The sequence below is a fragment of the Python bivittatus genome, unplaced genomic scaffold (assembly GCF_059951505.1).
Source record: "Python bivittatus isolate LINGU-HERP-01145 unplaced genomic scaffold, Pbiv_v1 ctg000980_np1212, whole genome shotgun sequence".
NCBI lineage: Eukaryota > Metazoa > Chordata > Lepidosauria > Squamata > Pythonidae > Python > Python bivittatus.
The window spans coordinates 43,131,416-43,154,669 of NW_028277125.1; the positions used below are offsets into that span (position 1 = coordinate 43,131,416).

The 23,254-nt window shown below is 40.8% G+C and overlaps 1 protein-coding gene across 4 annotated transcripts in view; it reads left to right on the plus strand.

The window, feature by feature from the left end:
- Positions 1-23,254, plus strand: part of DNMBP (dynamin binding protein) — a 54,837-nt gene that overhangs the window by 17,867 nt on the left and 13,716 nt on the right. For 2 of the 4 annotated variants that reach the window (XM_007424754.4, XM_088131721.1), the window contains exons 2-4: positions 3,234-3,387; positions 6,999-7,121; positions 7,516-9,384. In XM_007424754.4, coding sequence (XP_007424816.2) covers positions 3,243-3,387; positions 6,999-7,121; positions 7,516-9,384 — 2,137 coding nt within the window. In that variant the 5' untranslated portion in view covers positions 3,234-3,242. Of the gene's footprint in view, positions 1-3,233; positions 3,388-6,998; positions 7,122-7,515; positions 9,389-11,424; positions 12,504-23,254 lie in introns of those variants that run through there. The other 2 variants (XM_088131722.1, XM_015887489.3) reach the window with 2 other exon arrangements.

Genomic DNA, 23,254 nt, shown 5'->3' on the forward strand with positions numbered 1-23,254 from the left:
TCAGCTTTCCCCCATGCCCTTTTTTATGAATAAAAGCAAGATTGGTTGGGACTGGGCAGAACAGTTTATCCAGTCCCAAGGTCTAAGTGGCTCTTACTGTCATGGGACTTATCCGTCTGCAACCAGTGACATTTACTGAAGAATATTAGAACTAAATTGTACAGTAATGTGTAGTAAGCTGTACAGAATTGAGACTGCAGTTGTATGTGAAATATTTTCAGAAGTCTTTCCCAATCTTCACTCTCAAAATATTTTGGCTACAATTGCTATTTTTCTCAGACACTGCTGACTGTAAGGGAATTCTAGCCCAACATACCTGGAAGGCCAAGGAAGGCTGGTCTAGGACAAGGTAGGGGTTGTGCCAGATTACAGTCATGTACATGTACATAGTAACCCCTGCCTTATACCAGGTCAATACTTCTCCACTTAACATAGTACTGTTAGTTTCATGGTGTATCAAGCAGATGTACATAACTGGAGTTGCTAGAGCTTGAATCTCAGATTTATTGTATACAAAGCAGATATTCTACCAGTGAAATTAGCTCCTTTTCCCAATCCCTGTTCTTGGATGTACATGATTGATGTGGAGCCTTCAATGAAACCCATCCAAGTTCAAAATGAAACAGGAAAGGGCGAAAGGAAGAACTGGGTTGAAAATAATAATATTTGAAAGCAAGCTAGGGAACAGAAGAGGTCAGAAGGTCAGGAGCCAGATGACAAGGAGGAAGTAAAGCAGAAAATAAGGCCAGGATGATAGAGTGCAGCAGATGATAGAGTGCAGGCTTTTGTAGAAAATAGGAGTGAGCAACTAATCACTAAACTAGAGAGAGGGACAGAAGTTTGTGGGAAAAGACAGATGACTTTTATTTATCTTTTTTTTTATTTGACTTAGATGCTGAATGGCATCTTAGTCAGAGTTGCCAGCCCTATTGAATCCAATCTGGCTGAGATGACAAACAAACTGAAATCCCTTGTGCTGCTTTGGATCACACAGGCTTGAGGTGCAACAAATAGACTTTAGAACTGTAAATCTATAGGCCCAGCATGATAAGGTTGTCCTTGAGCAATCAGGAATGGATGTTGAAATAAATTTCATGACTGGACTTGAGGGTGCGTGCCACAAGAGCAAGACTGGCAAGTAGTGCTGCCCTTACAGTTGCAATGCAGGACAATTCAAAGGCAGGGTTGCTGATTCCCCTGGTTGAGTTTCCCCTCCTTCTCATCGCCTGCTATCAGGAAAACCAACTGCCCATCGCTGTCCTTTTTTAAAATGATTATTAATAATTTTATTGAAGTTTTTAATAAACATGATAAAAACTAATACAAACTAGACTAGAAGAAAAAAGAAAAACTTCAGAAGGTGCAGAAAAAAGAAAGAAAAATAGAAGAGAAAAGAAAAGAAAAGAAAAGAAAAAGAAAAAAGCAACAGACAATAACAAAGAAATGGCTTCCAACCTTCATCACACCAAGCATAAGCTAATATACTAACTTTTCTCTCTCTTTTAAAATTACAAATAAAAAAACTCTTCTCCCCACAGCCTAACTTTTATCTATACACAGTATAAAAATCATCATCTTTTCAGTCCTAGTTCAGTAAGAAGTTCATTAGGAGTTACCAGAAATATTAAACAAATAGTTTATCCTTGATCAAATAGCCACATTTATATTCCTTCTTTTTGTTCTGCACAATCTTAACCTTTAAATCATTCCTATGGCATCGCAGGATTTGATCTTTCATCACTCTTTGGGATTTAAAAGGAGTCTTCAAAGCTTTCGCCAGCCTATTTTGTAAATCCCATAAAGAGGCATCATCCAGAATTTCTTGTTGCAGCTGTTCCATGCCCAGATCCTTTTCTTGATTTGTCTTTTGTATTCCCATTTTGGTAATCTCAATTCCATTGTCTTCCATGCCTTCAAACTCTATAATATCTATGTCAGGTAAAAGTTTTTTTAAGTTTCTCTCATCTTCTAAACGTTTATCCACTGAAATCTGTATCCTTTCTGAGATATTAGTTATTAATATTTCAGTCCATGTTTCAAAAAACTCTTTAAGATAAGAAAAAGTTATAGCTGGCTTAGCCATTTTAACTCTTTACTGCCTGTTCCTTTAGTTCCCTCTAGTGTCTATTTGCAACCTTCATCGAGCCTCAGTTCCTAATATGGATTTAGTTCTATTTAATCATTTCCCACAATTATATTATTTTATTATATACTTGTTTTTCAAATCTTACAGCAAAAATAACCAGTATTGTAAATCTCTCTGGTCTCCCAATCCGTTCAAAACTTTCTTAAATCAAAATCCCCACCTTTTTTTTTTTTTTTTGCTTTTTGCCAATTGTATATTATTTTAAATTCTTAAGTCTCTGTTTAAAATTTCTTAAACCCAAAGAAAGTAAAACTCACCAGATGTCAAATTAAGCTCGTCATTTTGAAGGTCTCTAATATCCATAAAGTGGTTAAATTGAACATTTCAAAATGTGATTAGAAAGTGAGTTTGGCTGGCTTAGTGTCCTTATGAAAGGCTCCATCACTGCTGAGAGCACAGATGTCATCTCCCTTGGCTCTTGGTGCTCAGACCTGCGGGAAACTTCTGTTTTATGGTCTCCTCGCAAGGAGCTGCCATTCAGAGCACTCGTGGGTGACCTCCTGATCTTCCCTTCTCCGGAGAAATTTGAAGGACCAGTCTACTCGCTGGTCTTTCATTCTTCACAGTGGTGGTTGTCTCTGCTCATTCATGGAGATGTCTTCAGTCAGCTATGACTCACACCAGACGCCCTGTCCATCGCTGTCCTTAATGCAAGGTAGATTGGATTTGAGTAACTGTGGGCAAGCGTCTGGGATGGAGGCTTTAACCATTTTTCAAGTTGTCAAGTGACTGGTTGCCAGAGCGGAGAATTTCTGCATTGGTGACCTGTCCTTGGACTATTTCTCCACACACAACTCATATTCTTCTGAACACTTAAACCCATGTCCCAAAATAGCCTAACAGGTTGGTGGGAGATTGCCTGATCTACTTTTGAAATGTTATTTAAAAATGGTTAGCAAGGCATTGTCATGCTGGGTTTAGTGGGATGTGAGAATAAGTTTTGTATTCTGCAAAAGAGTAGCTGGCAGAAGCCTTTGCATAATTTCTGGAATGGGCTTGCATTTCTGCCCCTAGTTACATGCCTTTTGCAATTTGTAACACGGTGCCGTTGTTGTCCTAATTCTCATTCTGTACCCCTTTCTTGCAGATTCCAAAGATGGAGGCAGGCTCTCTGGTGCGGGCTGTCTTTGATTTCTGCCCCAGTGTGTCTGAGGAGCTGCCACTGTTTGTTGGGGATATCATTGAAGTGCTGGCAGTCATAGATGAGTTCTGGCTCTTTGGGAAGAAGGAAGGAGTCACAGGTACATCTAAAAGGTCTTTGAGGAGTTCATGAAGTTGGTTGGGTTAGAAGTACTCTAGGAGCTGAACAAGTAAAGCTAAGTAAAGAAAAAGGAAATTTCATCCTGACCCTAAATAAAGAATAAAAAACTCTCTTTGCTGCTATCTAGTGGTTGATGAAAAATTAGAAAATGTGTGATTGGATGCATACAAGCACTAGCCCAACACGCTTTCTGCGTGGTGGTTAGTGGTAACTTTTCCTGTGGTTCCACTGGAAGGGACTGGAATTTCAACCAAGGAAACCACCTATCCCTGCCTTGTGTCACATGGTAGACCTCTGCAACAACAATGCAGCACAGCCCCATTCTGGATATGCCTTAAAGGTATGCTGTGCAATTTATGCTGACACGAGCTCCTTCTGGCTCCAGGACAGGAGGAAAGCTCAGCAAAGTGGCTGTGTGAATGAGCCCATAGTTTCTCTGGGGCTGTTCAGAGAAAATTTTTCATGCCTTCCCTCCCCTTTTTTTGGGGGGGGGTGTGGTTTCTTTATCTAATATTTTTTTGGACTTCTGTAAAAGTTTGGGCTCACACACACTTCCTGATACCTCCATGTACTTTTTGGTCTTGCAATTAGAGAAATGAGATAGCTATTAATATATCAGAAGCTTGCTTCCCTTTTTTTTTTTAACCATTTTTTTTGTTTCCTCAACCAACCAAATGGTCCAGTAAAGAATATAAGTTTCAGTATACTCACTGCTTCATGAAGTGGGATTGGCATGACCAGAACACCCTGAACAATTTGGGGTAGTTTTTAGGGCTGTGCCTGCTTTGAAAATTATTCAAAATGAATGCTTCAAACCTCCCTCCGCCTTTCATTAAAGCAGTCCCTCTTTTTCTGTGCAAGCCTGAGAGAAAGATGTGATACTCTTGGTCACATTCACCTTATTGCATGATTAAAGGGGATGGCCTCTCATAAGGTAGGATATGAATTTTATCAGAGTCTAGAATTTTTACTTCTGCTAGTCCTTGCAATAACCTTCCCCAACCGGTTGCCTTTCCGATAGGTTTTTGCTATTGGTTATGGTAACTGAGAAGTCAGGAGGTTGGGGAAGGCTGCCTTAGGCAATGCCCAGACATGAATTTTCATTTGTAGTATATTCTGATGGGATATACTGGAATATTTGCCCTGCCCACTTTAGCTTCTCTCTTAACCTACTGTGCTCTGTTATCTCCACCAAATAGTGAGCATGCATGCAGATTCAGGAAAAATACCTACTCATGCATCCATGCATGCATACATTTGTAGGAAATTCTGAAATGTCAGCATCTATTTTTGAGTCCTTCCTCTCTTAATATCAGTGTTCCTGTGTTTTGTAGCAATGAAAAATACTGTTAATTGCAAAAGGCTTTTATATTGAGATGGGATTTTCACACCTACGCTGATAAAGGAGCAGGCTGGCTTGCCTTCTCAGAAGAGACAGGCTTCCTTTTCCCTAAACCTGCTTTGAATTGTCAGTATATAGGGTCCATGTGCAAATGTAAAGGGGGGGGGGTGGAATGAAAGGGGACTGATGACAAAACGTACATTGTGATGCAAGCTTTTTGTATTTGCATAATGATGTCACAAGAAAAGAAGTTAGTAACAGAGTTTTCCTTGTGACATCACAACACATATTTTATGAATTTGATGAAATCACAGCTTGCTGCAGGGGCCTCTGGCTTGTTGCTTCCACAAAGCTGGGAGAATTGAAGCATACAGATTAATTCTAAAATGTGGAGATAATCCTAAAGTGGCAATGTTGTTTTATTTTGAAGTTTGGTGTATAAAAATTATTTACAAAAGATGCGTGCACAGGTGTTCGTATTACGAAACAGCAACATGCATGCTCACGATAATTGTTACTGTTCAGGAACTGAGTACTGGAAAAGCAGGGGAAGGAAATAGAACGTGTGTCTTTACTGATGTTAAAGCTTCCCCTCCAAAAGCCTACAGAATGAAGTTTTGTGGAACTTTGGGGATTTGTATTTCTGCACCAGGCCTTTCTGCCGACAATGATTGCTCCCACTGGGTGTGCACACAGCCACGTGTGTGTGTCTGGAAGAGAGAGAGAACGAGAACAGATGAAAAGGAGTTAAACGGGCTAATGAGTGAACAAAAATGGTAACATCTGGATGTCACATTAATGTGCTGCAATAAACTGCGCCCATAAGAAGGCCATTTTGAAATAGCTTTCTCATCTCAAGCAAGCTGTACAGCAGTCTGGCAACTGCCATTTAATTGAGAACATAAGAAAGAAAGCTTGAAGCAACCAGGAGAGGGAGCCATTCTCAACCCTCTGCATCCACTGACTGCTCAATCACGTGGCTCATCCTATATCGCAGAACAGAAAATTTATTTAAGACATACCTTTCCTTCTCCCACTAACAGATAGGGAGAGTTAACCCTCTTCTGAACCACTTGTTTAAATACACATACTCCAGACCCTGTTTCCTGCCCCTATTAGAATTAAAACAAATATTAAGAGATATTGACAAGTACAGCATGTATAGTTGATGTCCTCGCAGCCCCATATCTATACAGAATATATCCTTGCTCCTTAAAGGACAAAAATCCTAGATACAATTACAGTATCATCTAGATGAATAATGGAAATCACATTCCTAGTAAAAAGAACAACCTGATATGGATAGAATGAAGAGATTGTCCCATACAAAGCAACATATCTCTCTTGTATGATAACCATTCCTTTGAAGAAGGACTGGAAGAAAGGTTGGAGATTTTCTATAAAGATACTAGGAACCAAATCCTTTGTTTAGCTATATTTCACTCCTTCCATAGCTCTTTTTGTTCATCTTTTCTTATGCCAGACTGGATCTGACTTATGAAATTAGACTCCCATTTTTGCTGAGAAGATGCTGGGAAATAATTCCATCATGAAGGATGGGTTAGATCCAAGTAAAATGGGAGCCATACTAAGCATTTCTGGTTTGTCATTCAGTTACAAATGCTTGCTATTCTAAGAAAGAAGAGGATTAATATAAAAACTCACTTGGTCCTTCTATGGAATTTTCTGTTTCAATATTAAATTAACAAGTTTTAATTTCCCTTAACTGTACAGTTGTGATAGTAGACAGTAATAAGTAAGGTGGAGCAATGGTCTGGTAAACCATAAAACATTTTCCTTATATTTGCATATTGTTGGTGTTACCAATGGGTGTTTTCAAAGTTTATCAATTCTCATGTAGCAAAACTCAATTCACAAGTCAGGTTTGGGGTTTCCATCAATGTACACTGTAGATTTCTTTATCTTAACAAGCATATATTAAATGAGGAAACCAGTGTACAAATCTCTCAAATTTACAGATTTGACAACAGAATAGTTAGCACCAAAGATTGTTTATTAACGGTTTTTATATACCGCTGCACCTCCCACCATATCATCAGTGTAAAAGGCTGGGAGAATCCTGAGGAAAAGGGTGGATCTCTCTGGCCACAGGAGAAAGATTTATGATGCTTGTATGTCATGGGTGAAGAATGAAGTGCACATCAAGGGACAGAAGCATGTCTACCATCTTTGCTAGTTAGGAATTTTTCTGTTCTGTTGAAAATGTTATTTGTTGTTACCCATTTTAGGTCAGTTCCCCAGCAGTTTTGTAGAGCCTGTGGATGTTCCTGTTATGAAGCAGGGAGAGAAGCTGTTTGTCTGTATCAGCAACTTTACTTCGCAAGAGCCTGGCAGCTTGGCCCTGCAGAGAGGTACTGGGGAATTTCATGCCTTCCTTCCTTGGGCAAAAGAGATCAGTAATGCTCTGCTGTCCTGTAGATCTCTATGTCAGTCCATCAGTTCTGTGCCCTTTCGCCGTTACAGCTCCAGTGATAGTGGTCCTTGGCCTTTTGCTTCTGGTACATCTGTACTTTAGTAGACTTGCTGTACTTGGAACAGAGGTCTAATCATTTCTACAGTCACTAGGATAGTTGCAAGAGGCCACATTTTCCAGCAATGGGACTAAAGTTGTTTGTCAGATGCCACTGAGAACATAGCACATCTTTGTGACTGCCTGCTTTGAGTTGAAATCTCAAGTTGGACTATAAGGGGAGGTAAACGGGTTGCCTGAGCCATTCTTTAAATGTGTATTCCTTATCCCTACAGGAGACCTGGTGATTTTGAATGATTTTGTAGCCTCTCCTTGGCTCAAAGGTCGAAGCAGTTGGGGAGCCAGTGGCTTCTTCCCATCATCATGTGTTCGAGAACTCAGCCTCTCAGGTTTTGGTCCCCGATTCCCATATGGCACAACACTGGAGATGCCATCCTATGCCCTGGGTCAGGCCCGAGCACTGATGAGTCTTTCAGCCCAGATGGAGGAGGAACTTGATTTCCGGGAAGGGGATGTGATTATCATTGTTGGAATTCCAGAGTCTGGGTGGTTTGAAGGGGAGATTCAAGGTCGCCGAGGCATCTTCCCAGAGGGATTTGTGGAGCTTTTGGGTCCCCTAAAAGCCAAGAGTAACCCAGATGAGCCAACTTCATCAGAGGTTCCAAAGTTAAATGGAGTGAAAGACACATATCCCCAGGAAAAGGAGAAGCTGTGGAGTGATGAGGTGGCATTGCCAGGACCTTATGGGATTGCCCTCTATCAGTTCCAAGCCCTGGAATCAGCAGAACTAGACTTTGAGGTGGGGGAACGGATCCAAATTCTGGGGGTTCTGGAAGATGGCTGGCTAGAGGGAGAAGTTCGAGGGAAACGTGGCATCTTTCCCCACCGGTTTGTGAGATTGGAGGAGAATACCCTACAGTCTAGGGAGCAATGGAAATCTGGATATTTGCCAAAGGGGGCGGATTCTGAAACAGCCAGTCTTCACAAAGCAGGTGCCCCTGGCGCGTGGGAGGAGCCTGGATGGAGCTCAGACCATACTGAGGAAAAGACTTGTCAACTTCCTCTGATGCAAAGGAATTCCTTGGACTCAGAACTAAAACAGAATGAAATACCAAATCATCAGAAGGAAGGTTGTATTGGATCTGTTCCCTTAGAAGTGTCAGGCTCTTCCTCTCTAGATTCTGACAAAGCTGTAAATGGAGTTTCTTCCATACCTCATTCTCCAGTTCAGGTAAAAACCCAACACTGTGACCAGTTGGGTAAATCAGAGCCCATCCAAAGCCCCAAAACTTCATGGGGCCACTTGAAAGGCTGCAAACGCTTAGAGTGCGATGGAGAAGCTGCCAGTCTGATCCACGAAAACATTCTTTGTGAGGACTTGGTTGTTTGCATGGATGGTCAGCAGCAGAAATCTAAATCCCGTTCTTCCAGCTTCAGTGGGATCCATGAGAGCCTGGACACTTGGCCTGTCTGTCAAAGTACTCAGGCTGAAAACCTTCAAGGTGTGAGCCATGGGGAGATCTGTGGGGACCTTGACTCCAAACTGACAGAGCAGTTGGCTCAGTTTGAACAGAGCCTGACAAATACCATAGGCCATGGTGGCTGTGATACTTTTGAACAGGACAATGTTGCCCGGCATTTTTCCATTCTGGATTTCAGCTGTGAGAAAGATATTGTACGTGGTACAGTAGAGAGTACTTCACAGAGAAGAAAAGCGCTACGGCCACCACCTCCTCGACCTGGTACCCCTGCCTCTGCCTCACCATATTTGCCAGTAAGGACTAGCCCCAACACTGCACCTATCTCACAGGGTATTCCAACTTCTATGCGGCCATCCAGGCCAGCACCACTTCCACCTCCAGGGAGTCAAAGGAAGAGTCCAGCTTCAGTTAAGCAGCAGCTGGGGAGTAAAGAGAGACAAGGGAACACTACTGAGTCTGGAAGAGCATCTCCATGTCCTTTCCTACTGAATCGCATCCAGGAATTAGACCAAGAACTAGATTTTTACAGGAAGACTCACACAGAGCTCAGTGCAACACTGGAACAACCACAGGATGAGGTCGGACGAGCTGAGACACTAGAGAACCTAGACTTCTGTGATTGTAAAATGTCAGCTCTGTGCCTGGAGCTACAGGAGCTGAAGGGTGAGTATAGTAGTCTTGGTGAGGGTGGATGGAGAGGACAGGACACCCCCTCCCCTGCCAACTGCCTTTTGCATAGGTGGAATAAAGAAAGAGAAAGTATTAGGAGATTATGTTAAACTCAGCCCCATTCTCTCACAATATTTTACTGCTTTTAAGGGGCACAATAATCTAAATTGCTTGTTGCTCTTCCAGAATCTTTAGATGGGGCAAGTATTTACAGAAAGGATTTTTATGCTAAATATCCCATAGTGTCTTTCCAAAAGAGACCTCAGGCTGGGGAAGACTGTGTCAAATTGTGTGTCTACTGGGATGCTTTGGTAGAAAATACAGCCTAGATATCCACAACTTTCAGCAGATCAGATTGTAACTCGAGCAATGGTATTATGTAATGAGTTAGTTATAGAAGTTTTTCTAGCAACCCTTTATCTTTTGAACATGTTGTTTACTTTACTGGCTGTTTCTGTACAACCACCATAGTGTGGCAATGTTATTATTGCAGATCCACTTAACTTTCTTCAGGTGTTCAAAAATAAAGAAAGTGTAAGGTAGTGGGTATGCACACTCCTTTTACTCCTGGCCCCTTTTACTCTAATTCTGTCTGTTAACAGTGAAACCCTGTAAAGAGAATGCAAACAGATAAAGAGCATGCAAACAGCTCACCAAAATGTATATTTCGGCTAAATGTCCATATGAGTTTTGTATGTATCTTACAACCCAGTATGAAGCAGAGTGGAATGGATTTATGCAAAACTGATCGTTGTTGCAGGAGGATCAGTACCAGTTAGCAAGAAAATGAGGTGGGTTGGTGTTGAGGAAAGAATGAAAATAATGACGTTGTTCCGAATCTCAGGAGCATGACTTGCTGCCTTTCACTGTGTGCATAAATTATAAGGTGCAAATGCTTTCCATTTTTATTGACATTGCAACCATAAAATTATTTTGTGGAAATCCATTAGCACTTGGGTCTTTGGAAAGATGAACTTAAAAATGCCTACTCTTGCAAATCCACTGAGTGAATAAGCTATTGGGCTGTTTTGGGTGCTTTGCATAGCTGCATAATTGTTTCTTGGTGTTTGTCTCCTCTTCCTGCTGCCCCAATCTATAATGGTTCATTCTGTGAGTTTGATCATTTTGTGGGGTAGAGACTTGAGAAAAATAGACATGGGCTGGTAAAAAAGTTGTGACCACAGAAGGACAGAAAACTCCTCTTTCAGGTTATCTTCTTAGAAAACCTGCTAATTAGGCATTTTCATGTTTTTCTTCACAATCCTGTGAAATTAGTTGGCCTTCTATGTAAACTGTTGAACTCTGCATTAGATGCCACAGTTTATTTTCTGCAGTTTAATCATTCCCATGCTGATTATCAGGGACTAGGAATATCTATCTAGGATTTTATAGGTTTGAGACAGAGTATATGAATTAACTGAACTCTGAGATATGAAGAGCATTCAGACCCAGTGCTGCAATATTATGTGCGTGTTTGGGCTTCGTGGATGAAAGAGAATGGTTCATTGGAAAATAGAGGATACGGCATATCTGTGGACTTAATGCTGTTAAAAGGGTGAAGGTTAATGACTGTCAATGTGCATTTGTGAATAACTGTTGATGCAGGATGACTTAATAGTCAAGACTACCTATGTTTCTCCTACAGGAAGACTAGAGACAGCTAAGGGTCCAGATTTTGATAATTCTCCAAAGCTGTTTCCTTTCTTAAAATGTATTCCCACCCAGAAAAGTCCTTGTGTGATACAAACTCATAAACCATATGCTTAGTTTTCCTAAACCAAGAAGCCCTAAAGAGAGGTCACTTGCTCCTGCCTTTAGCATTATAAAGCAGAGAAGCCGGTTTGGGCAGGGCACTGGTCCAATCCACAACTGTGGTACTCTTGTTACTCATTACCTGCCAGCAACAGGGAGAGGCTGTCTGAACTTGCTGCCTATTGGGTACGAAGGTTGCACAGCTTCTCTGTTGTAGGCAGTTAGTCAGCACGGTCTCAGGCGTGAGGTGCAGGGAAAGGGTAGTTATGAAGGAATGGTAACCTTCTGAAGAAGGGAAGGGGGTAGGGTGGGGTAGGGGCACACCAGGAAGAACATGAACATTTATTCTGAGTCCAGAAGTCAGCTAAACTCTCCAGGACAACAGGCTTGTCTCTCACAATTCCCCAGCCGTGAGTACAAAGACTACAACTCTGTAAGGAGAGGAAAGATTGCTAAGGGACATGGGCAAGATGGTGGTAGCGAAAACTGGAACAACAAATACAGAATCAGGGACCTGTATGGCACCATCAGACCTGTGAACAGAGTCTGTGGCCACTTCAAGAAGGGGGATAGTGGGTACAGGGTCCACGATGTGACCAGAGACTACAAGGACTATGTGGGGGAGGATAAACAATCTGTGGACCAGAGGAAAATGAATCTGTATTTGGAGCATGAGAAAGGAATCAATGGTTATCTGGAAGAAGAAGGTTACTATACAGACTGTGAGAATGACACCAGGGTGGTTCACAAGAAGCCTTTTGTTGTGCATAAGGGTGGCCAGGATGCTGACTTTAGATTCTTCAGAAATGCAGAACATTTGGATATGAACCGTTGGAAGGAAAACTGGAATTTCAGCGACTGTCCAAAAGAGGATTGGAACACAGGTAGCCATAACTTGAATGGGAATGATAAGAAGGGAAATGAAAGGTTTGTGGATTGCAGCACTGACTGGAAATATCTTGAGAAGCCAGAAAGCTTATTTATGTTGTGTGAAGTCTCTCACAATGCCCAACATTCAGGGGTGGTTTCTGGGAGCTGTACCATGGATGATATAAATCACTCTGCCCTAGAAGATCCACCAACTTGGTCCTTGAGAATTGAGAATGGCAATCAGAAGTTGGACCCTGGATGTGAAATTGCCAGGTCACTGTGTGTGCCAGATACCAAAAGAATTGAAACTGCAGCAGATGTACAGGTCTGGAAGGGTGGGTGTCCAAGGACACGTGCAGGACGGTCAGACTGGAGTCTGGACTGGGAGGATGAAGCTGGATGGGCAGGTGGCACAGAAGCCTGGCAACGGAACAGCTGTTACCGGCGTACAGCTCCCAGTGCCCTAAGGCACAATATAAAAGAAAACCAAGGTAAGTGTTGGGAGATCCACAAAAGATAGTGGGGCAAAGACTACATTTCTTTGGATGTCCACACCTTCCCCAACCAGCCAGGCAGCCCCAAAACAAACACCTCCATTTACCACAGCACTGGAAAATGAAGTACCTCCTGTCATTCATCAGCAATTTTATAGAAATTAAATACAGTAATTGTTTCTTTCACTGTAAACAATAATTTTTGAACATCAGGCCTGTTTCCTTTGTGCTTGCTGTTTCTCTTTCCTGGTTGGGATAGGCAGCCACAGATTAATACTCCCAGCATTAGCAACGTTGCCTGCTAAGCTCCCTTTCTAGGTATGGGCTAGCCTGCAAAAGAAACTTGTTGCTCAGGACTGGTTCCTATGACTTTGAAACTAACTTTGCATCTCCTTTATTAGTTTAGTAGTTAAGGTATTGAACAAAGATTGGGGAGAGCCAGGATCCAGTCCATCCTCAGCATGGAACTCACTGGGGTACTTGGACCACTCTTTCTCAGTTCAATCTACCTCTCGGCTGTTTTTGTGGGGATAAAATAAAAAGAGATCTGTATGTAAAGTTTCTTGAACTGCTGGGTTCTGAATTTAAGCAATACATACAGTAAATATTTTGTAGAACTTCTTGGAAGTCTTGGGCTGTGAACTTCTTGCAGTTTGTTTGTAATTCCATGAATAATTATTTACGTACATATTTATTGACTTTAGAAGCTGCCCAACTCTCAAAGTATCATGGAGAACTCCAACTGTCATGGAAAAAATTTATCCATGTGGTCACTAGGAATCAAAAACAACTTTGTGGCATATCAATCAACCCTCAGACAATTCTGGACAGCTTACATTTTAAAATATAAAATTAGCACTAAGGAAATGTTAAATCAGACATGACGTAGAACAGTTATCTGGTTCGTACATGATGTTTTGTTAACCAGTATGTTAACAGATTGTGCTAAACCATAAACACATAGTATTTTAGTACCAAGTGTAAACCAACCAATATCTCTCTTGGCTGCAATCTTATCTTAGTTTATCTTTCTCCAAACTGGAACCTTTTGGATGTGTTGGTTTGCAACCCCCATAATTTTAAGCCAGTTTACTTGAGAAAATTAATTTAGCTTGGTTTCTCATTTACTGGTGAAGCACTTAATTTTCCTTGCTCTGAAGCTTGCTTTGCCTGCTGCTTTGAGCTTGTTCTTGCAACAGTAGCACTTGTGTGCCCATTCACTTTGATCCAGTTTGTCTGGGTTAGCTATAAGGAAGTTGAGTTTCAATAGAAGAGAATATCTGTGGCTCAGGGTTGAGCTGTGGAGTCCTTGGTGCTCTCTGAGCTTGGTTGTTTGCTTGCAGACATTTCATTACCCAACTAGGTAATATCACGGAAATTATGTTACCTACATTGAGAAATGGTTTCCATTGAGTTTTCCTTTGTCTTTAAAGCTAGCAGTATCTTTAAGCTTCAGGGAAGTCATGTCTGATGAAAGAAAGTTGGTGGCTTTTCTGTATTTTGTGCTAGAAACCAACCCTGTTTCCTTGTTCAGCTGTTGTGCTGGATGCATGCCATGTATAATGCTGTAAGCAAAGGTTATTGTTCATTTATTGCCATCAGTGTGCATAGGCATTTGCAAAGTGACTCAAGCAAAAGGCTAGTCCTTATCCTCTGGCCTTGTTTATCTTAAATCCTCCTATAAGAGTTCCTTTGGAATATGAGTGTAACAAGGCATTCCAAGGGTTCAGATTTGAAGGCAGAGTTGTACACTAAGAACATGGCAGAGGGTTCCAAAAACCCATATTATCAACTGGATCTCAGATTAGAAAAGGAAAAGCAGATCTAATTTTGAGGAATAATCAGCACTAAGGAAAAAAATAATTTCTTAAGCCAAGATGTTGCAAATTCAGCAATTCAAATCAAGCACCATTTTAGGCCTAAATTGACATGATTTCTGCTAATTATGGAAGGAGCTAAATAGCTGTGAAAAGCATGGAAACTCCTGCTCCTAATTTAAAATTTACACCAAAGGGTATTTCAGAAGCCATTGGCTCTAGAAATGTGCTTGTAAAAGAAATTTTAATTGGAATATGGAAATTCTCAGTATATTTTACAACTATACCAAATTGCCATTGCAGAATAAGTCTGACTAGCATGGACCCATCTTCAGTGGTTGTGGCAGGGAAGAGGAGGCTATAATATGAACAAGTAGATTGATGGGCAGTAAATTAGTGGGTGGATAGTGATATCCAGTGCAGAAATTCAGCTTGCCATAGCCATTTTTCTCCAAACAGAGCTGGAAACCAAAGTTGGCTCCTGGCATTCTTAATGGTTAACAAAAACTTGGAAAATAGGTATTCTTGCCACCAGATAAGCTAAACTGAGCAATGCCAATAAGATACCTGAAAAATCAGATTTGGAGAACTAATCCAGCCTTCCCCAACTGGTGTTCTCTAGATATACTGAATTATTTTTTCCACCATTTCTCAGCCTGCACAGCCTTTGGAGGGCAGCCTGTTAAGGAAGACTGGCATCACCATTTCCCCCCTGTCCATTCTAACTCCCAAACCTGACAGTGAACAAATGGGCAAGAAATCTAACTTCCTTTTGTTTTTGAATCTCTGATCCCTAAGTCTGATTCACTCCTTATTTAGAAGACAAGTTTGCAACTTGGGTTTCCTTGTGAATGCCATGTTTGGAAACACAATAATTACACATACTTTGGGAAGTTATTGGTCTTGCCTTGAATAGACACCCCATAGGCAAGTAGCAAACATATCTCCTATATCAAATGGGTTAAGCCAATCTTCCCCAACATGGTGCCCTCCATATATGTTGCACTCAACTCTCATAATCCCCAGGAGTTCACATATGGTGGACGTCATAGTAGGAAAGGTTGCTTTAAGTAGGACCACCAATATTTTGTACACATAATGCAAAAGCAAGAGTTATTAGAGAAGACCCTGATGTTTGGAAACATAAAGGAGAATAGAAAAAGAGGCAGAGAAAAGGCAAAGTGACCAGATGTGATTACTGATGACCAAGCATAAGTTTACAGAAACTCAGAAAAGCAGTTACTGCAGTCAACTGTGACAAAACAATGTTCATTGGGTCACAATCACAAGTATCTGAACAACAAACCATATCTAGGCTGTGAAATACAAAATGGATGACCACTAGATGAGAGCCAAAAGTTAGGGTTTTCTGTTTCTCTTAGCTGTCCCAGTTTTTGCATTTTAGATTTGGCAGCTGTATTTTAACTGACCTGGTTAACAGTGTTGTATAAACCCAGTCTATATGTGGAAGAGGTAGATATAATAGTAACCTAGAGGATGAAATTGGTAGGTTTTTTCAGTCCCCTTTCCCCATCATGGAAAGAGAAAATTGTGGGGAGACATGATTGCTGACTTCAAATATCTGAAGGACTATCATGTAGAAGATGGGATGGACCTGTTCAATATTGTTCCAGAAGACAAGCTTAAATTATAAGAAAGTAGATTTTGGTTGGCTAATGGGAAAAATTTCCTAATACTAATTGCTATTCAACAATGGAACAGACTTACCTCAAGAGGTGGTGAATTCTCCATCACTGAATCTATTTAAACAGAGGCTGGATGGCCATCTGTCAGGGATGTTGTAATAATGGATTCCGGTACTGGCCAGAGGATTGACTTAAATGATCCCCAAGGTACCTTCCAACCAGCAAACCATGATGACACCAAACTGATGACATGCACATGGTGACATCATGCAAATGTTGTGATTATATACTTGCATCCCGACTTCTGACACAAGTAGGTAAGTCATGACAATTGTGTGATGATGTAACACATGTTTCATCATTTGCCCCCTCCTGCACAGATGCCCATGCTTCCAACCTACACGTCTTGTAACTGTGTGAGTTCTGGGATCTAAAAGTGGTAATTTAAGTTGCATATGTTCATCTGCTATTAGAAACACACACCGGCACACACACACAAAACACACACATAAAAGATTGCTTACCTTCCAATACAGGGAACATATTGGAGTCACATTCGTGTTAGTCTGCCCAGAGTGAAATTTGTAGCCATTGACCTGAACCTGTGATTTTTCTTGAAATTCTGGTTCATTCTGAAACAGTGGAGTATCTGCTTTTCTTTCTCTATAGTTCATTATTAGGCTTATTATTGTGGTTCTTATGCCTTTAACTTGCCTTTCCTTTAACATTTCTCTGTCATGTATTTCTTGATTTTCTTTAGCCCAAGAAACAGGTAGCTGTGGCTTTAAATACTGCTCTGGCTCTCTAAATGTTTTAGATTGCAAAGTCTTTGGTCACACCTTAGTCATCCCTTATCTGAGCACAAGAAAGGAACTGTGCTTGATTTTCTTTGTGAGCAAATGAGTGTTACCCTTACTGGTTCCTTTCTAGATGACCTGATGAAGTTACTGCCCTTAATCTTTTCTCAAATTCACATTTAATCCTTTGTCCATCTGCCTCTGTGCTGTTTAAACCTTTCTCAGATTTTCATAGTTCACAGCAACTAAAAGGGTGAGAATGACAAATGAATCTTCCTACTTCCCCCATGCAGCATTCTAGGGACAGTATTTCAGAGTTTAGTTTCCACTGGAATAACATGGAACATTGACAGTTACATTTTATTTATAAATTAAATACTAATTAGAGAGGAATAAAATAACTGAGTTAGGTTTAGGATGATGGAAAATATATAATATGAAATAAATCATTTAATCAAAATTTTGATCCAAAATACCCCAGGTTGCCTCCACAAATAGCAAAGAACTGAATTATGCACCTGGTATTAATGATATAAATGAAGCTAATTTATTTAATAGGTTTAATTTCTAATATTTCTATTTTCTCTAAAGAGTATAAAATAAGTCAACTCCTGAATTACATTATTCAGTACTACAATCTTAGCTAGAAGCCTGTCATTTGAAAATAGATTTAAAAATAAACAGACTTCTCCTTAAAAATATGGATGGCTCAGGTACTAATCCTGCATCAGACTTTAAGAACAAATATGCAGATCTCTGAAGGTTCCATCCAGCTGAGCTTTTTTACTGATTCCCAGAAATTCAAATATTATTCCTCCCACTGTCTGAAAGGTCTCCCTTCCAAAGTTCAGGGAGAGAGATTTCCAACATCAAGAAACGTTATTCTTTCCAGCTCAGAGGAATTGTTTCAAGGGGGTCAAGATTCTGTTTACCTATCACCGTGATAACACTCTGAAAACAGAATATAGGTAGTCCCCAGTTTAAGAATGAGCTCTGTTCCCAAGGTCTGTCCTTAAGCCAAATTTGTATGTAAGCTGGAACAGTATTGTATAATACTGTATAAGTAGTATTGTTTAATGAACTTGACCCATTATGTATTTAACTTGAATCACTGTGTATTTAACTCAAATTTTGCTACAGTAGGCTCCGTTCTTATCTATGGGTCATCCTTAAACCAGGCATTCTTAACCCGGGGACTACCTGTAGTACAGAACCAAATATGGTATGGGAGGAGACAATGGCAAAAGAAAGATCAAACTGGGGCTGTGAAGGAAACATATATCCTGAAAAATTCTCCCAGTCCCTATGGGAGACAAAGTTGGGCAGTAGCTTCAAATGTGGGCAACTGGTCCATTCTAAGCTTCCCTCCTTGTCATGTGACCCAGAGCACATGCACACATCCAAGGGATTGGAAAAAGTCCAAAAGCCACGCTCAGCATGTTTTAGCCACCTTGGTTTCTTAATACAGTTTTTGACTAACCATTAGTTGCCAGGCACCTGCACATTCATGGTATTCCAGACAGTCATATTCATACATATAAAAACAATGTTGCAAGAAGCATCCATGGGTTCCGATTGTCATATGTGTCATATTGTTTGTCTAGATTAGTTTCAGATAATATAACCTGAAGAATTGGGATGTAGCCAATGAATTAGTGTGACTATCGCATGAGGGTTTGAGACTTGCCAGTTATCACCAGTTTGCTTGCAAGATCTGGCTAAATTTGGGGTAGGATGGGGAGAATTATCTAAGATGGGAGTAAACACCACCTTTTAGGAGAAGGTGATTCATTTATGTTTTGGAAAAAATGGGGTAAAGAACAAACTTTCCTATACCCCAATATAAAAAATTCCACGGAGCAAGTCAGTCTTCCTATGTTGCCAGCTCATACATTGTGCTGAATTTAAACCATAACATGCTATGTGAACACAATCACTGTAGTTTATAAAGCAGTTTATAGCATAACGTGTATATTGTAATTTATTTACTAACCATGGTTAAACAAACCATAGCTTAATATGGGCCTTTGTTCTTTAAGATTGATTTGCATTTTAATATGCTATTAACCACTCTGCAGTCTTTTTAGAGCCATATGATATGTAAATTAAAACTTAACTATAAATATTGAATTATGGAACAATTCATCCAATACTTAAAATTCAAGTCTATTAATGGCATATTGATCCATTGCGAGAAATTAGCGTAAGCCTGTCTGGTATGTCTGCCCTGTTTCTACAACATTTTGAAGTTGGTTTGCTGGGTTGGACAAAGAGTTCTGCTGAGTGGCTGTGAAATAATGAACCCATGTATGTTCAGAAACCTTGTCTGTGAATAAGGGGATGTGATGCAAGATAATTTCTGATCATTTCAATTGGTGAAGGATTTTTTAGGAAAAGGGTGCTCCTAAAATTACTGAACTATGCATGACCCCAGCTCAGAAAATCTTGTTAAAGCTCTGCTCACTGACAGCTCTGGCCCTTCCCCTCTTAAGTGGGGCTCCTGACAGGGTTCTAAGGGAGAATGGCCATTGGCAGAAAAAATAGTCCCTGTCCTTGCAGCTGTAGGAGAGCAAACTCACTGCCTGGATTCACAGGTTACACCAAGCCTGCCTTACTCAACTTGTGCCCTCCAGGTGTGGAATGCAACATTGGGGACAACTGTGCTTCTCCAAACAGGGGAAGGGGTTCATTAGTCACAGTTATTGAATAATAACTTGCCAACTATAGTTTATTCAGTTAGCCACAAGTAGCTAGGTTGGGACCATGTTCAAGCAACACACAAGGCTATAAACCATGGCTTTGTAAACCACTATGGCTATCTTTGTACAACACAGCAAGCCAAAAACTAATCATGCTATGGCTGAGTACTGTATGAACCCAGTCATTCTGTGAGTAGGGTTCCACCTGTAGCTGAAAGAATACCACGAGGAAAGTGGTATTCCTCCATCAACAGATATGGAGGAACCCAGAATTTTGCAGAAGTAGAAAAATAGTGTAGAAAGGGGAAATCCTAAGAATGAATCAGTAGGGTGGGGAATTGGGGGAGTGGGGAGGAATAAAATAACAGTATCCTAGAAGAGAATGTGGCAGGCTAACCTTGCAATATTTTGTTGTAGATTCCAGTTTTAAGGGCCCAGAATTACATACTGAGAGTTACAATCTATTGATTCTTCTGGGTACCCCCCCCCCAGCAGAGATTCCTCTCTCCCACCCCCTCTCACGCTTGTGCCCCGGCTTCGATGGAGGCTGGTTCTTTGTCTCCTTGTTTGCTCTGCTGCTTTGAGGCAAAAATCAGTGAAGCCTGAAACAGAAACTTGCTTTCAATTAAATATTGTGGCAGTGTGCATGTCATACCAATGGAATGTTCTCTGGGTTGTAGTTTTCCTGCACTGGGCAGAAGCCCTGGGAATTTTTTTTTCCTGCAAATGCAGACGTTACTCTAGTAGGTTGTGCCATTGTTTGTTTCCTGATGCCTCACATTGTGTGTACATTCTAGTGTGGACCACACCTTCTTGGCCTGAAATTCTTATACAATGCACTTGGTATTGGATCCCTGAGAAGGGGAAGTACATGCAAAGCACAGCAAACGCTAGCAGTCTGTTGCTTGGAAGACAATGCAGAAGGCTGCTTCCATTTGGCCTTCCAAGTTCACATACCGGGCTGGGTGTTTCAGTCTTGTCTTTAATTGATGGAATCTTTCCCGGGCTTTTTCATTAAAGAAGCTCTACACTGGGTGTGGAGCCTACACTCAAGACTGCCTTCGGTAACTGCTGCCAGATCACAATGTTGTTGCAGCACATTTTTAACACAGGGACTGTCTTCTCCCAGTAGTTTCTGTCCATCTCATCAGATCTAGTAGGGAAGCCACCCTTTGAGTCCCATCCTTCAGGGACCATGGGGGTGTGTCGTTTTGGTAGTTGTGCCTCTCCTTTGGAACAGCACTCCACCTAAGGTCAAATGAGTACCAAACCTATTGACATTCAGGGTTAACATTCAGTACAGGTAGTCCCCAGTTTAAGAAGAAGTTCCATTCCCAAGGTCTGTCCTTAAGTCAAATTTGTATGTAAGCTGGAACAGTATTATTGTATAATACTATATAAGTAGTACAATAAAACCTTGGTTTGTGAGCATAATTTGTTCCGGAAACATGCTTGTAATCCAAAGCACTTGTATATTAAAGCAATCATCCCACACCAAGAGAGAGAAGAACCGTTGGTTCAATTGTGATCATGTGACATTCGGCATCATGTACTACTCGTATTGCAAGACATTGCTCGTTTATCAAGTTAAAATTTATTAGAAATGTTTGCTCGTCTTGCAGAACACTTGCAGAACAAGTTACTCGCAATCCAAGGTTTTACTGTATTGTGTAATGAACTCAAACCATTGTGCATTTAACTTGAATTTTGCTACAGTAGGCTCCGTTCTTAACTATGGGTCATCAATAAACCAGGTGTTCTTAACCCGAAGACTGCCTGTACTGAGAAATCACTGATTTCACGTTGATAATCTCAGGTGGGATCAGGATGGTGGTGATGCATCTATCATGGCCTTCCTGGATCTCAGTGCCATCCTTCTGCATTTAAGCAGTTAGGAATGGGGACATGGTGGTGTGGTGATACTCCTCTCTCCAAAGTTGGTCCAGTTGGTGTTGATGGGGGCCTCAGGACTCTATTCTCTCTCTGGCCCTGTTTAATATCTACATGAAGCTGTGATTGAGGTCTTCAGCATGGGTTGAAGTACCATCAATATAATGTAATGATGATACTCCGTTATACATCTCTAACCCTGGCTGATGAAGTGATGCAGTCAAGATTCTTTCCCAAGCTCAGAAGTCTGTAGGATCTGGATGGGATCCAGCTTAATCCTACCAAGACCAAATGGCTTTGAATTTTAGGGATTCCCAGATCTGGGCATCTCTCATCATTAATTCTGGATGGAATAGCACTCCACCAGACAGAACTAGTATGCAGTTTTGGAGTCTTTCTGGACTCCTGGATTCTGTTTGAGAAGCAGGTAACAGCAGTGGCCAGGAGGGCCTATGCACAAATCCATCTTGTGCATTAATTGCACCGTACCTTGGTCCCCTCCCATTTGGACTGTTGCAACATGCTCTACATGGGGCTACCCTTGAAGATCACTTAGAAGTTATAACTGGTCTAGAATTCAGCAGTTTGGGTAATTATGTGCACACCACAGTACACCCACATAACACCACTGCTTTGCAAGCTACATTGATTCCCAGTCAGCTTCCAAGTGCAATTCAACTTGCTGGTTATCATGTATAAAGTCCTTCTTGGTATAGGGCTGGGTTATTTGCAAGACTACCTGTCTCTGATTATTTCTACCCATCCCACAAGTTCTGACATGGTAGGAGGTTAGGATGGCCCTGACTCTGCTGGCCTTTTGTAAAGCATTGAAAACTTGACTTTTCCCTTAGGCATTGGTCCAGGGTGCTAGGTGAGCCCATCTTTAGGGGTTATTGCTTTGAATGAGATTGGCCTCAGACATACTATGTTTTGGGGAGTCTTTTGTTATTATTGTTTTAACCTATGTTGTTTTGCGGGTCTTTTGTTATTCTCATTTAACCTGATAATACCTGCCTGGAGTCACATTCTGATATTGGAATGGGCATATAAATGAATAAATAAATAAATAAATAGCACCAGGACCTGGATGTTCTGGAAATCTGATAGTATGGCTGGCCCTCTTCCTACAATAGGCAATTGTTGCTGTTCAGTCTGTTTTCTTCCACATATTAATGGCTAGGAGGTTTTATGTTTGGGGCATTGGTTATTCTACCCCACTACCACACCTTTTGTATTATTGTTAAGATGCTCAGAGCCTTTTTGGAATTGAGCAGCCTATAAATTTCAATAATAATTAAATAAATGCAGATAGATTTTGCTTCTGGATTGCATTTGTTTCTTGTGGTGACTATGAGCCAGGAACATATGTATTGCTATCTGGTTTTTCTGGCAAGGTATTTAAGCATGTTCACTTTCAAGTTTAGATTGTGATGGGGAACATGCACTTTTGCATTCCTATCTGTCATACAGATCTTGTGAGAACAGTGTTTTTGTCAGAAAAAGAAAACTTTTTTTCTAGAAAACGTTTTTTCCTGTTAGAAAACAGGAATTTTTGTTTCTATAAATTGAACTGTTTAATTCTTTGCTAAGGCTTCTGTGAAAGGAATTACAATCCAATGTCTAGCTACACAACAAAGACCATAGTTAGGTTCATGGCTTTCCAACTGGTGATTTCTTCAAGTTGCATGAGCATCAAGAAAAGGGATGGGAAGAAAATGTCTATCTTTAGCTATGTCTTTAACAGCAACGTAAATAAGTAACTCAAGTGGTCCAGGAAAGTGTTGGTAGAAACTAACACACCTACTGGGTTTCTCTATCAGACAGCTGTTAAAGGTGCAGGAACTTTGCCAAGAAAAAAAGTGACAGTTCCATTGTGAAGCGTAGCAATTTGTGCAATTT